The sequence below is a fragment of the Eleutherodactylus coqui genome, chromosome 1, assembly GCF_035609145.1.
Source record: "Eleutherodactylus coqui strain aEleCoq1 chromosome 1, aEleCoq1.hap1, whole genome shotgun sequence".
Taxonomy (NCBI): domain Eukaryota; kingdom Metazoa; phylum Chordata; class Amphibia; order Anura; family Eleutherodactylidae; genus Eleutherodactylus; species Eleutherodactylus coqui.
In genome coordinates, this window is record NC_089837.1 from 382,909,014 (window position 1) to 382,925,394 (window position 16,381).

General features: G+C 39.9%; 1 protein-coding gene across 1 annotated transcript in view; it reads left to right on the forward strand.

Moving 5' to 3' along the window:
• Nucleotides 1-16,005, forward strand: part of GABRA5 (gamma-aminobutyric acid type A receptor subunit alpha5) — a 252,432-nt gene extending 236,427 nt beyond the window's left edge. The window contains exons 14-15 of the mRNA XM_066588715.1: nucleotides 11,679-11,890; nucleotides 15,679-16,005. Coding sequence (XP_066444812.1) covers nucleotides 11,679-11,890; nucleotides 15,679-16,005 — 539 coding nt within the window. The remainder of the gene's footprint in view (nucleotides 1-11,678; nucleotides 11,891-15,678) is intronic.
• Nucleotides 16,006-16,381: the final 376 nt, after the last annotated feature.

Here is a 16,381-nt window from a genome sequence, read left to right on the forward strand (position 1 = left end):
ACCTCAGCTGTGATGGGCACTGCAATGGGATATATTTATGTACCGCCGGTGGGTTCCAGGGAGCCACCCATGCTGTGGGTCAACAGGGACTTCACATTAGGGATTTGTACCTGCCAGTGTCTATTTATTAAAAACCCCAGTCAGACTGGGGCATGCAGTGTGGGCCGAAGCCCACCTGCATTAAACCTGACGTTACCTCAGCTGTGATGGGCACTACAATGGGATATATTTATGTACCGCCGGTGGGTTCCAGGGAGCCACCCATGCTGTCAGTCCACACGGAGTTGTAACTCCATGTGTTTACTTCTAAAGAACCCCAGTCTGACTGGGGCATGCAGTGTGGGCCGAAGACCACCTGCATTTAATCGGACGTTACCTCAGCTGTGATGGGCACTGCAATGGGATACATTTATGTACAGCCGGTGGGTTCCAGGGAGCCACCCATGCTGTGGGTGCACAAGGAATTCCCATTGCGGAGTTGTACCTGCCTGTGACTATTTATAAAAAACCCCGGTCTGACTGGGGCATGCAGACACCTTGACAGAATGAATAGTGTGTGGCACATGGGTCCCTCATTGCTATGCCCACGTTTGCAGCTTCTGATGGAGGTGGCACAGGATTGGATTTCTTATTGCTTCTGCACAGCATTATGGGCTATCGCCCTGCCCCTTTTAAAGAGGGTCACTGCCTGGTCGTGCCAACCCTCTGCAGTGTTTGCCTGCAGTTCCTCCTCATGGCAGACGCACTTATAAATAGACATGAGGGTGGTGTGGCTATGAGGCCAGCGTGTGGCATGAGGGCAGCTGAAGGCTACGCAGGGACACTTTGGTGTGCGCTGTGGACACTGGGTCGTGCGGGGGGGGGGGGGGGTTGGGCAGCATGTAACCCAGGAGAAGGGGCAGCGGAGTGTCATGCAGGCAGTGATTGTGCTTTGTTGAAGGTAGTGTTTTGCTTAGCTAAGGTATGCCTTGCTAATGAGGGTTTTTCAGAAGTAAAAATTGTTGGGAGGGGGGGCACTCTTGCTGCTATTGTGGCTTAATAGTGGGACCTGGGAACTTGAGATGCAGCCCAACATGTAGCCCCTCGCCTGCCCTATCTGTTGCTGTGTCGTTCCCATCACTTTCTTGAATTGCCCAGATTTTCACAAATGAAAACCTTAGCGATATACAAAAATGCTCGAGTCGCCCATTGACTTCAATGGGGTTTGTTACTCGAAACGAACCCTCGAGCATTGCGAAAAGTTCATCTCGAGTAACGAGCACCTGAGCATTTTGGTGCTCGCTCATCTCTACTAGAGACCATGTAGGTGACGTTTTGGTGTTGAGGTAGGATCTCCTACTCTTTCCTTTTTGCAATTGTTGCACAACAACTTGAAATTACAAACTCCCATACTACAATAAGTCTGTATATGCAATGGTCCTGAAAAAGTTGTTGCTGCTCCCTAAAACAACCTTTAATAAGCTGAAAACTAAATCTCTATCTCTTGAAGTAGTTACAATTCATGGCTGTATTTGTGGAAACTAAAATTTAATTTTCAATGTAAAAGACAAAATGAAAAAGGCAGAATTTCTACATAAAACCTTATGAACAGATGGGTTCTTCTCCAGTTTTATACAATAATATAGGTCACGTTGTTGACATTAATAACAGAGTAGTCTGACATTGGAAAATATATTTCATTACTATTCAGCTTCCATTTTTAAAAGACTCAAGCAACAAGGGGTCTAGATTTCTTTTAGAATTTGATGTTGATATTGTGATTTCTATTATGACATTTTCCATCACTGTTCCGGAGCTTTTTATATAAATGGTAAATGACTTGTATAAAGCTTGTTCCATTGTGGCAATCTACTGCAATCCAGGTTGCATGTACTGAAGCTACCTTCAGGTTTTTATTTTCAGTAGGTGGATTTCTTTCAATTTGTACTTGATAAGAGGATAAGAATTATTATGTTACCATTTTGGTTGAGAATTAATGTTTCTTTCTAACAATACATATTCAGTTTTTACTGTAGTTCCAAAATATTTTGCTGTTTAATTGCATATTATGACTGGTACTGTATAAGAAGACAAGGGCAAGGCACTAGAACAGAAGATAGCCACAATAGGTGAAACATTAGGTGAGCACCAAAGGGGTGGGAAAGGTGCTGCCAAGCCTGGATCTCTACCAGGCGAACAAAGATGTTAGTGCTGTGAAGATTCCACAGGATCACGAGGAAAAGACCAAGATCTGGTGCAACCTGGTAGAAGAAGGCACCACTGGAGGCCAATGAGAGAAGCTTCATTTCTGTCTATAATATCCAGCAAATGATGTTTCCAGTAAGGGCATTACACAATTAAGGGCTCATTCACATCTGTGTTAGGCCTTTCAATCTCTCTGTTCAGTGTTTGGAGCAGAGAAATGAAATGAAAACAGAATTAAATATTTCCATTTTTCTCCATTGATTTCAGTTGTTTTTCAGAAAGAAAGAAAAACTTTCAGTTCGCTTCAGTTCTGTTAGATTTCCGTTTTTTAATGAAACAAATAGCACAGCATGGCTATTTATTTTGTTGAAAAAACAAAAACCTAATGGAATGGAAAGAACAAGTAAACTTTCCGTTTGTTTTTTGTTTTTTTTAAACCATTGCAATCAATGTGGAAAACGAAAGCATTTAATTCCGTTTTAATTCTGTTTGTCTGCTCCAAAAATGTAACACAGAGACAGTAAATTATAATGGAACCCTAACACAGATCTGAATGAGCCCATTCATATATAAAAAATAGTTAATTACAAAGATAGTAAAATGCCATAGAAGAAGAAAGGCTGAACAAGAATATATATGGATTTGTGAAGTGCAAATGAGGGATAGAATAATCTGCCACAGCATCATCTGTTTGAAGACAGCCACCCTATGAGTCAATATCTAACTTTTTAATAGACCTTGTAACATGACATGGGATGTAAGCCAAAACAGTATATATACATACAGCTCTTTGGGGTTTTAGTTGGCTAGTAGAGATGAGCGAGTATACTCGCTAAAGGCAATTGCTCAAGCGAGCATTGCCTTTAGCGAGTACCTGCCCGCTCGAGACTGAAGGTTCGGTTGCCGGCGCGGGGGAGCGGTGAGTAGTGGCGGTCAGCAGAAGGGAGCAAGGGGGGAGAGAGGGAGAGAGAGATCTCCCCTCCGTTCCTCCCCGCTCTCCCCCGCAGCTCCCTGCCCGCCGCCGGCACCCGAACTTTCAGTCTCGAGTGGGCAGGTACTCGCTAAAGGCAATGCTCGCTCGAGCAATTGCCTTTAGCGAGTATACTTGCTCATCTCTATTGGCTAGGTAAGAGGCCATTAGCATGAGTAAACCCCCCTTCCCCAACTATATATAAAGAAAATGGAAAGCAGTGGTTCCCAAACTTTTTCAGCCATGGAAACCCATGTACTTACTTCCTCCTTGTAGTCAGCGCTGCTTCTCCTCTACTTGGCTCTGATCCCCCGTGCACACTGACAGCAGTGTGCACCCGGAACATTTCTTCCCTTGTCCTCTCCTACAGAACTAAGAAGGAGAGGACTCAGGGAAGGAGGATCCCGAGTGCATACTGGCGTCATAGTGTGCGCCAGGATCAGTGTCACTGCATGATTGCCATCAGGGAGCTGCGGCACCCCGCTGGTAATCACTACAGTGGTGAGCAGCTGTTGGCATATGTGCCATAGGCTTGTCACCACGGACCCTTGGTCGGAGCCCCTGACTGTTGCTCAAGGAGCCCCAAGGGCTACAAGGAGCACAGTTTGCTACAGTAAAAACTATGATGATAAAATAGTAATAAACTATTAAAATAATAAAGTTACTTTGAATCTGTAGCAACTTACGGAAATAAGTAATGGAAATCAATATGATATCATAAATTCATCGTAATGTCTAATAAAACATATAATGCCGAAAGCCACAATAAATTACATATTACGGTATATTTTTATAAGGGTCAGGACTTCTAATCCCCAAACTCTTCATATACCTATAGTATAAGAGAAACACGCTGAAAATTAAGTTATACAGCTGCCATTGAATGTATTAAAAAATTCAATTTCTGTAAATTCCTAACCCCCATCACCCCATAATTTTATGCATTTAAAGACTATGCACACTTCATCTAAAATAAGATAGATTTTGTGTCTCCATCTGCTATCCAAAATTCTTTGTCACCACAGTTACAGACAAAGAAGCCTCTGTTTAGTCTTTTCATGTAGATGTTGCATTTGCCTGCTCCCCCACCCCATTTCTACTGTCTAGAAGTTACAGTAGCAAGAAAAGTTCACGAGCGGAGTAGAGCAAAGTAAGACTTCAGGATTATCCTACACTCAAGGTTTGTTGTGTTTCATGTCATGTAACTATGTAGACACATTGCTCTGCATAGGAGCTGAATACAAGAAGACATATAGGTCTTCACTAGAGATGAGCGCGCGTACTCGGAAAAGCACTACTCGCTCGAGTAATTTGCTTTATCCGAGTATCGCTGTGCTCGTCCCTGAAGATTCGGGTGCCGGCACGGAGCGGGGAGCTGCAGGGGAGAGCGGGGAGGAACGGAGGGGATGATCTTTCTCTCCCTCTCTCCCGCCCGCTCTCCCCTGCTCCCCGCTGCGACTCACCTGTCAGCCGCAGCGGCACCCGAATCTTCAGGTATGAGCACAGCGATACTCGGATAAAGCAAATTACTCGAGCGAGTAGTGCTTTTCCGAGTACGCTCGCTCATCTCTAGTCTTCACAGAAGCTGAATAGAAAGGACAGCATTCACCTTTATATAACTGTCATTGAATACAATAATACATTGTCTTCTGTAAACCTATGCAAGTCATGCTGAACATTCGGATACTATATGCATAGCAAAAACTAAAACTAATACTCAAACAATATACAAATATTGGGCATGGGCAACTTTTCAAAGGCTGCTACATCTGTAGGTTTAAGTACATTGAGACACACAGGTCTGCATAGGGGCCCAATGCACAAAACGGTAATTAGAATTAAACCTTACATTATTATAGCTGCCCCTGAATGCAATAATAAATCTGTCTTCTGTAATCTCCTAAACCCTCTCTCTCCCAATGGCAGTCACATAGGAGCTGTGGTTAATTTTATAAATGGAATGGAATAATATTACTTGGCAGATAATGTACATTCTAACTGTTATTTCAGATTAAGGCTTTTTCTGAGCTCTCCCTGAGTGTGACTTTAGTACATCAACTACGGTAAATAATGTGGGGTAACAGCAGAATAACAATAAAATTACATTGTTAAATAGCTGCAATAAATGTTATCAGATGCGTTTGAAAGTTTTTGCAGATCCTTATTACCATCCGTGAATAATGTCCTCCGCAGGAACGGTAAGTTGGGCAGTTTAAATTCTTTTAGCGGAAAAAATCTTTTCTATCACATTAAAAGTTAAAGGGAAACTATAGTAAAGCAGATTATTATAAATCATTCATCTGGTTGGTCTTTCTACAATTTTATAAATAATTGTACATCGGAGCTGTTTACAGGGGACAAATCAAGCTATAGCTTAAGCTCCGCAGCACGTTATTGTTGCCTGATGTCAGCAGAATCAGCCGATAATGGAATATAAATAGGGGCATGCTGATTGTTCCACAATGCAAATGCTGGCGAAAATGAAGATCAGCTACTCAATGTTATATTGCACTCCACTTGATCATTTGTCTAGCATCAGCTTATTTCCCTCAAGCTGGGCATGCACATTTATGAGAGGTCATGAGGAATAGCTGTAGGCAAGCTATCTTATGTATGTATGACTAGCCGAATTCATAAGGTGAATGGGTTTTTTAAAAGACAGTTTATCTAAAGACTATTTAGCTGCGATTTTCAATAAATATATCAGTGTCACATAATGATGAAAAATTTGTTGCATCTTTTTATCCCATTGCTCTACTGGATTGAGATTGCAACAAATTTTTTGAGACTTTTTTAGGAGCCAGAATTCTTAAGCATCACACAAACACAAACTTTACTTGCTACTTTTTAAAAGTGGCAACAGAAGCATAAAACATCTAAAGCGCATGGTAAATGTGAAACCTCTTAGTGCCAGAATTCTGGTTCATAAATTCCCCCCATAGGGTCTACAGAGAGCATGTGCACTAAACTACTGTGGCATCTAGTGCTGTCATTCACTATGCTACTGAATTGATGCATGCTAAGTCTAAAGGACATCGGTGGTCTACACAAAATATGTATATCATTCCCAATCACTGAAACATGGATTGTTAGGTAAATAGTTTTAATTTTCTTTCTTAAGTTGGCAATAAGGAAAGGAGAGGGGTTGCACCACGGGGAACACCAGATTTACTATTAAAAATACAAAGGTTGCACCACATTTATGATGTGTTTTGGACACATTCAGAGACTTTTCAGCCTCATCCAAAATGAGGCATGACTTCCTGGAAAGTGGTGTGTCTTCACGAAAATGGGCATTGCTTAAATGTGTCAAATTGTGGCAAAATCTAGGCAAACTAAGCCAAACAGCAGATGCTGTGAAGCTACACTAAGCAGCTTAAACATACTCCATATATCCGACTGAGTCTTTGTGATAAATCTGGCAATTTTTAAGACTATCTTGTCTAAATTTGCACTGTCGATTTATTAGAAATAGTGATAAGCCAACATTTGAAGAATTCAGCTCAGCTGGTTTGCTGAACTTTTGCAAAGAGTTTTGTTCGGTCCAATTTAGTTTGAACAGAGCCAGAAGTTCACCAAAACCCTTAAAGCTGCCGCATACCACTGCCTACAAGTCTGAAAAGCCCTGTATAACATTCTGAGATTGTTATGGACAAATTGTATAATGCTCTGAGAGTTCTTTACTGGCATTTATGGCTCTTAGACAGTGTTATACACCAATTTTCAAATGAGTGAACCGAACCAGTAGTGCTCTGTTTTGGGTAGAATTTTGTTAAAAGCTTGATTCGGGTTTGTGCCAAGTATGGTTCTGTTGCTTAGGTCTGCTCCACACTAACTAGAAAGTATTACTAAATCTGACACATTGTATTTCTGAAAGAGACAATGGGAGAGATTTACTATTGGAAATATACTAGTTTTCTGGTGCAAATTGTGCCAAAAATTGTTTTACATTGTCTGCATGGTGCATTTATTACATGTTTTTAAACAATTTTGGTCATTCTTTATGTCTTTTCCAACAAATTGGCATGGCTTTGTGAAAAGAGGGAGTGGCCTAAATTGCATCAAATTTGCACTAACATTTTGGCACAATTTTTGGTACAAGCTAAGCAAACCAATAGGTGGTTTAAAGACTAGAAAGTCTAAAAATGCACCAGATTTATTATCCAGAAGGAGGAATTGTGATAAATCTGGCACATTTTAAATCTTATCTATAGTTAGACAGTGAAAACGATATATATTATTAGATACTAATAGTAAATCTACCCCAATGTATTTATCTGTCACCCAATTTTTATCTTCCTAATATTTTGCTCAAAGAATTATACATTGAACTAGATGTCTTAAATCAAAGATCCCAAACTTTTTCTAGCTCATCAGCCACTTTCAGATATGACAGGTGGTGTTAAACCACAGAACATATTAAATGGGTTGTGCCAATATACACAACCACTTTTCAAATGCAAAGTCTGAGGCAAACAGCTAGCAAACTACTGATATTGCCAGGGAAAATCATGTCCAGACAGAAATTTCCCCTATAGCAGTTGTTGCAAGAGAAATGTAATGTTACTGGATGGGCATTCAGATAGATGGCTTTTTTGAAACACAATGACAGCACTAGATTGACCAAAATGGGGTCAGCTCTCACAAAGTGGCGTTTTGTTGGGACCATAGAGAGGGGGCTACTGATTGGAGGACTAGGTAGTATGACTTTCAGATGCCCTAATATAAACAAAGGCTGTGATGCTGACACAACCCTTTTAAGAGGGAAAAGAAGTCATAACATTTCAAATGAGCGATGTTGCTCTTACCTTAGTGGCAATGTTCAACAATACTAAGTCATCCCTGATACCATTAGTATACAATGTTCTTTACAGCTGCCAACAACTGGAGAGCCATGTGCAGAAAGTCTGGGAACACAGGCAACAGTTGGAGAACAATTTCTTAAAGGGAATCTGTAGTGACAGGTGTGTCGATTACAGCTGTCAATCAGGGGTTGGATGGTGGAGTGGGTGTGGCTAGTGTTATGGGTGGGAGGAGATTATGCAGCTCATGAATATCAAGGACTAATCCTCCATGTGTAGCTGCAGGCTTACTAACCTGATTTTATCTTTTTTTTTTCTGGTCAATTTAACCAAAAATCACAAGCAACCAACATTTTATTATGCACACATTGGAAAACCATTATGAATGATAAAGAATAAATAATACATGTAATTACCAGCATTTATATGATCTGTAAAATGATGATAATTACAATCACAAGAACTTGCTAAAGTAGCACCAACTTCATGGACACACCTATTTTTTTCATGGACACTGGGTAAAGGTCCCCTATTGCTACAGACTGTCCACTGTATAGCTGCTACCAATATAATGTAAGCTTCTGTCAAACTATTGCACAGATTCCTAAAACAAACATATTGCTATAATCAGCATGCTTGTCACTGTCTTATGATGCCCTCGGAGACAACACCATAAAGGTGGTGACAGATTCCATTTAAATGAAAAATTGGGATATTCAAGTAGAACTTTAGTATAGGCTGCAAACTGTATGTAACTTTTATTTATTTTTTTCATGCTAAATTTGTTTTTTATTGATATTGTCATTGTGAACTCTGAGGAATATATGCTTTGTATTTGTTCTTTTTTTAATTGGTACTTTCCAACCAAGATATATTTTAGATGATAAAATCAATGCAGTACTGACTAAGCTAATCATAGGCACAGGCTTTCGCTATCTGTATATACAGTAAATGTTTGTTGTAAAGATTTAGAAGTGTTGAGGACAGCAGTAAACAGAACATTTGGATGCTCATTGGATTTTCTCAAACATTTTGTAGAAATAGAATTCTCAGAAAGATAACACAGTTTTTTTTACTGCCACATCTTCTATTTATAAACATTTAATGCTATTTTACAGTATTTCACAGTATTGTCTTTGAATTGCTTTTTTAAATATAAGTGATCCCTAAGGCCCATTTACACGGGGCGAATGTCGGGCAAACGATGCCCAACACTCGTCCCTGTGTTTCCTCACTCCTGTGCTCCTGCACAGGAGCTAGCAGAGCTGTCTCGCTCATGGAGCAGCCAGCAGGGGACGGGGCAGTGCAGGAGATTTCTCTTCTCTCGCTGAACAATGTGCGATGAGCTCATCGTTAATGCAGCATACAAGATCAGCGATGAGCTGATTGCTTAGTTTAAGCAGCAGCCGTTCAGTAGTAAACGGCCGCTGTGTTATCTCAATGGAGAGGGGCGGGGGAGTGAGAGGAGAGAAATCTCCTGCACTGCCCCGCTCCCCTGCTGGCCGCTCCATGAGCAACACAGCTCTGCTAGCTCCTGTGCAGGAGCACGGGAGTGTGGAGACACAGGAACGCGTGGTGGGCATCGTTTGCCCGATATTCGTCCATTGTAAATGGACCTTAACCTAACAAGTGATCAAAAAGGTGTATGTACAGAGGAATCAATTTGACAGACAGTGTACAACACTATTAACATATTGTGCTATTCAAATAGTAAGTATACTCCAATGGTATGCTATGTTAACTAGTGTAGCATGCCATCTGTTGCACACCTGGCTGGTCTCATCCCATTTAACACTAGCTAGAGGAGAACTCATTTCTTCAGATGAACTACATTGTTAAAAGGTCAGGAAATAAAGAATTGGCCTATGAAATGTGACAAGTGATGTAAAGAAGTAATGAAACACCAGGGTTTTCTATCATAAGTGACAAACTTTAGACTATAAAGGAGTTCCTATTTTATCTTTGACTAGCAGAATTATCTGCCTTTGCTTGGGTTTGTTTCATTTAACTGTTTGTTGTTTGCATGTGCTTAAAATGTCTTTTGCTACTAATACAAAGCCAACATCTTTATAGCATCAAATTAGCCACATGGGTTAATCAGGCACTATGGAAAGTTGTAGATGAGGTTTCAGCTCATATTTGCTTTTATATTCTGATTTTTTGCAAATATGTTTAGAATGGCTAAAACCTGGTCTACAACCTGCCAAAGCACCCAATTTACCTATGTGGCAAATCTTGTACAGACTGTCCTAGTCATTTGACTGTATTCCATTTTTTTCATGAATATGTCATGAACAGTAGATCCTAGAGAGCTGAAACACAGTCCGAAACCTCCGGAAGCTCCTGATTTACCTTTGGGGCAAATTTGGTACAGATTGGTGCATTCATTTGGTTGCATTCTTTTTTTTTTTTGGAGGGGGGCGATACGTCACTAACAGTAGCTCCTAGAGAGCTGAAACCGAGTCTAAAATCTTCCAAAGTGCCTGATTTACAAATGTGGTATGTTTGGTGCAGATTTTTCTAGTTGTTTGGTTGTGCACAAAGAACAGACAATATAAATAATTTTATATATATATATATATATATATATATATATATATATATATATATAATATCTTACAAGCAAAGGTGTGTAAAGTTATTCTATAGTGTATATTTTAAGAAGGGTGTCCCACCTGACTGCTGGGAGCCCACCAATTATAAGAACAAGGTTTTAAAGGTCTTCGATTGAATGAAATGATAGACAAGCATGTGCAGTATCACTCCATTTACTTCAAAAGGACTCCTAGAGATAGCCATGTGCCAGTTATTTGCTACCTTCAGCAGTCCTATCAACTCAATTGACTTTAGGATCCCTCATACTCTTGATTAGTGGGTTTCCAGTGGTTGGACCCCACTGATCAGATAGTTGCCCCTTATACTGTGGATAGAGCATAACTTCTTTTTGTGAGCCAACCCTCTGAAACCCAAAAGCAGTGAATCATCTTAATGAAATCTTATAGGGAATTCAAGCATATCAAGCAGGAACTCTGCTGACTAGTTCAAATAAGAAACAGACACTCCAACAATATAATGGCCCTTTTACACAGGCCAACAGTTTAAACGACTGCGTGAGCACTGACGTCACTGCTAAGGTCATCAGCTCTTGTGCAGAGTGTTTAGACTGAAAGACATTGCTGGCTTCTCACTCAGCACTTCATCTTCTATTTGAATTGCTGAGCGGGGAGTGTTTAAACAACGAGAAGCCAGCGATCCAGAGATAGTTTTTTCATTAGTCAGCGATAAACAAACAGTGAGTGGTTTTTTTGAACAAATTTTGAGCAACAATTATAATTATTATATAAAAATGGGTCATCAGAATGAAACCTAATTCTACATTGAGTCCATTCAAAAAAAGGTGAAAAAAACAAAATGGACCCTTGGACAAGGATTTACCAAGTTTTTCCTGATATGACACAATTGGACAAAATGTTATGACTCAAAGGAGGTAGAACCTTACTTACAGGCACCCAATGAACTATTTTTTGTCTTAAAATGCATTCATTCTCTCCGAAGTACTCCTTTAGTTGAAATTCACACAGAAAGGGAAGTTTTATTCCTTTTACGGTTTCATTTATTATTTATGTTTTACCTTTTGTTTTTGCTTACTTATTTATTTTTTTACTTTACATTGATGTTGACAGAGTTCAAATGAACTAAATATTTGCTACTTTTATTTAAAGGTGTTACAACAGTGTTAACCATGACAACACTGAGCATAAGTGCTCGGAATTCACTGCCAAAGGTTGCCTATGCTACTGCAATGGACTGGTTTATAGCTGTGTGCTATGCCTTTGTTTTTTCGGCACTCATCGAATTTGCGACTGTCAACTACTTCACCAAAAGAAGCTGGGCCTGGGATGGAAAGAAAGCTCTTGAAGCAGCAAAAATAAAGGTACCCATTTTACGCTATGACTGTAAACCTGAATGTGTCCATTTTTACAGTTATAATAGGATTACTTAGAGAAAAAAATTGAACTCGTGGATAAACATGTGATGTTAGAAGATGATTTCTTGAAAGCCCATGATTATCTTTAGCCTACACTTAAATAATTCATAGTTACTTTATGAAAATTGTAGAATTTGGAAAGCACAGTGTTAACAGTAAATACATTTTAAAAAATACATATTTGTAGGACTGAAATAAAGAATAGATCCTTAATGGATTTGCTCCAGGTGGAATCTTCCCTTGTGTTTTAAATGCATTTATTTCTAAAATGTATTCTAAAAGCAGGTGCATACAATACTGGAAAAAGGAAAACTTGTGAATTCTATTTTAAAATATTTCACATTTTGTGAGTATTGTATATAACAAAAGGGGAAACGGCTAGAAAAAAAGATGTGTGTAAATAACATAATTTTGTTTTGCCTGAACCCTCTATCTGCCAACATTACTACCCATTGTTGTATGCAGCTAGGCAACAAGAATGGATGTGATGGTTCTACTAAAAAAAACACACTTATAACCTCGGTATTTTTGTTTTACATTGACATTTCTTATATTTGACTTTTCTATTGCTTGACTATAAAAATTTGGAATTTTAATACAAAGTGTTACTCAAAACCATGAACCTTTAACATACTGCATGGTTCATGCTTATAGGTCTCATTTATTTTATTTTACATTCTTTTCATTTTTTTAAATGCGAGTTTCTACGATAAAACAAAAATAAGGAAGCAGGTAGATTGTGAAAATATGCAACATTTTATAAGGTATAAAGTTACTTGCAAATTTAAAGGGGTTGTCTGCCTAGAAGATAGAAGAAAAGAGAGCAGAAAACTGTACTTTCTTTACGGTGCCTAACAGCCGAGCAGGCACAATAATATGCATAGTCATATTGTGCTGTTATTTGCAAAGTACCTTAAAGTGTTCCCTAATGGGGCAGAAGAAAATGTTCAAATAATTAGTAAGTATGAGGGCTCAGCCATGCGGGCGCATCAGCGCCCGTGTTACTGCAGGTAGCAGACGGCCGTACCTGAAGACGGACGTCTCTCTGCAGCGTCGGAGGAAAGAACATGTGACCGGCTTCATTGCCGGTCATGTGTTCTTTCATCAGCGCTGCAGAGAGATGTCCGTCTTCGGGTACAGCCGTCTTCTAACTGTCAGTCACACAGGCGCATCGGCGCCGGTGTACGAATGCTGATGCGCTTGTGTGACTGAGCCCTTAAGTGGAATAGTTTGATAGGTTGGTGAGCACACTGAGCATGCATCAGATCTGACTGCATAGCTGGGAAAAGGACATACATGAACTTAATTGATCATACTATAGATATAAATATAGTATGTTTATTACAGCTGACACCCACCGGCAATAGCTGCAATCGGCCATGCGGCAGATTGTGGCTATTAACCATTTGAATGCCACTGTCAATTCTGACAGCGGCATTTAAATCATCCGAACGATGTTAGGGAGTCTCGTATGGCCCCCCCGCTTTGAGATTGGGGGAGCCGTGCAGGTGTCATGGCAACGGGGGACCTTCTGAAAGGTCCCAGGCCTGCCTTAGCAGACTGCCTATCAAGCCATCCCCATGGGGTGGCTTGATAGGCTGCCTGTCAAAAAGCAGTATGACGTAATGCTGTAGCATTATGTTATACTGCAGGAGCGATCAAAGCAACACATGTTGTAGTCCCCCAGGGGGACTGAAAAGTAAAGTAAAAATAAGATCAATAAAGTTTTCGTAAAAAACTTGTAAAAAAAAAAAGTTATAAAAGTTTAAATCACCCCCTTTTGCCATAACTATAATTTAAAAATCTAAATCATAAAATAAAAATACATATTTGGTATCACCGCATCCATAAAAGTCGAATCTATCAAAGTAGCACATTATTTATCCCGTATGGTGAACATTGTCTGAAAAAAAAAATAAAGAACGCCAGAAATGCACTTTGTGGCCTTAGTCACACGGGCGTTTTTTGCTGCGATTTGCGGATTGCATGACGGATGCGCATCCGCAAATCGCGTGACCAGGGCCGAAAAATCGTCCGAAAAAACTGCTCCTAGCCACGTTTCAATAGAAACGGGCCGGAGCTGTCCAGCGCATTGAATTCAATGGAGTCGGCAATACAGCCGGCTCCATTGAAAGCAATGCGCTGCGGGCGATCGCGGGATGAATTGTCGGGAAGGACTTAAATATATAAGCCCTTCCCTGCAATTCATCCAGAAATGTGTAAAAAAATAAAATATATATATATATATACTCACCTTGTCCCGGCAGACGGAGTTCAGCGTGGCCGGCCTGCAGTGGGTGTGAGTGGGTGTGAGTGAGAGCTGCCTCTGATTGGCTCAGCACTGAGCCAATCAGAGGCAGCTCTCACTCACACCCACTCACACCCACTGCAGGACGGCCGCGCTGAACTCCGTCTGCCGGGACAAGGTGAGTATATATATATATTTTTTTTTACACATTTCTGGATGAATTGCAGGGAAGGGCTTATATATTTAAGCCCTTCCCGACAATTCATCCCGCGATCGTCGGCAGCCCTTGCTTTCAATGGAGCCGGCTGTATTGCCGGCTCCATTGAATTAAATGGGCAAACATCGTTCTTCTCTGCCACAGCTGTTACAGCTGTGGCAGAGAAGAAGGATTTGTCTTCTATATGTTCTCAATGGGGTCGGCGCTGCTGCCGCCGGCCCCATTGAGCACATATAGAGAAGAGAACAGGAATCGCAGATCGCAGATAGGTGCGATCTGCGATTTCTGTTCTATAATTTATCGGACGAGCGCATAAAAAGCGCTCATGTGTTCGATACCATTGCAAATCAATGGTTTTAAAAAATTGCAGGATGCATGCGTATGCGCAAATCACGCGAAAAAACGCCCGTCTGACTAAGGCCTTTCAGTCACTTTGTCTCCCAGAGAAAAAGCAATAAAAACAATCAAAAAGTATAAATATGAATTCCGAATTGGTACTAATGGAAACTACTAGACATCCCGCAAAAAATGAGCCCTGCACAACAAAGTTGAGAGAAAAATAAAAAAGTTATTGCGCGCACAAGATGACCGCAGAAAATAATTGAAAAAAATTAAGTCTTTGAAAAAAAGAGAGTAGTACAGTAAAAAAAACTATACAAGTTTGGTATCGTAGCAATCATACTCACCCATAGAATAAAGTTATCATGTCGTTTTTGTTGCAGTTTTTGCGCCGGAGAAACAAACGCACTGAAAGATGGCAGAATGTCTTTTTTTTTCATTTTACTCCACTTAAAATTTTCTTATTTTTTCAGTACATTATATGGTACATTAAATAGCACCATTGAAAACTACAACTCGTCCCACAAAAAACAAGCCTTCATACAGCGACGTCGATGAATAAATAAAGGAGTTACGATTTTTTTTTTAACGTGGGGGAGGAAAAACGGAAATGGAATAAAAAGGCGTCACGTCATTAAGGGGTTAAAAAAAAATAATGGCTTGCCATTGCATGAAACCGGTACTTGTGTACCTCTTATGTCACCTCTATTTCTTTGTAGTCTGCAAACTCTTGTGAGTAGGTCCCTCACTCCTACTGTTCAAACTGTCAATTGGTCTAAATACTATATGTCATGTCTTATTTTGTCTGTTCCCTCTGACATGTAAAGTTCTGCAAAATATGTTGATGCTATACAAATTAACATTATTATCATTGTGGACCTTAAATTGTATTTGTTTCAATAAGTCTTTACATTTTTCTTTATCAAACAGAAAAAAGAGCAAGAATCTCTTGGAAGAAAGCCCATCAATACTTATGGTGGAGGAAGAATAACCTACACACCCAATACCTCTAAAGACCTTACTTCCTCGGTCATCTCAAATCCTGCTTCGTTGCATATGAAAGTTGAAGAGAAGTGCCCAGAAAACAAAAAGACTTACAACAGTGTCAGCAAGATTGACAAAATGTCTCGAATAGTTTTCCCTGTCATGTTTGGAACATTCAACTTAGTGTATTGGGCAACATACTTAAACAGAGAACCTGTCATCAAGGGGGCAGCCTCATCCAAGGCGTCTCAAGTATTGCCAATACACATCTGAGCCATATTTTTGCACCTGACTATACCAATGAAAGTAATACAGTAGGTCTGGGACATTTTTTGTGGAATACATTAGACTTTTTATGTTTGCTTGATGGCATGAACAGTCACTGGCTCTATCTGCTCATCTGAATGTCTTACCTATTTTTTTATCAAAGGGAAAAAGACTAATGCCAAAAACCTGTCTTATTTGCGTCGCTACTTTAACAATTACAATCATGTCAGCGTTTGATCTATATAGTGTATCTAGTTATTTTCTAGGCGGCAATCTTAAGATACTGGTTTCTTTATCATGTGACAGTCATTAGACCTGAGTAAACCTATGGAAGTAAGGTATTATGATATTTCTGTGAACTTTTAGGTCTTAAGCCATATTT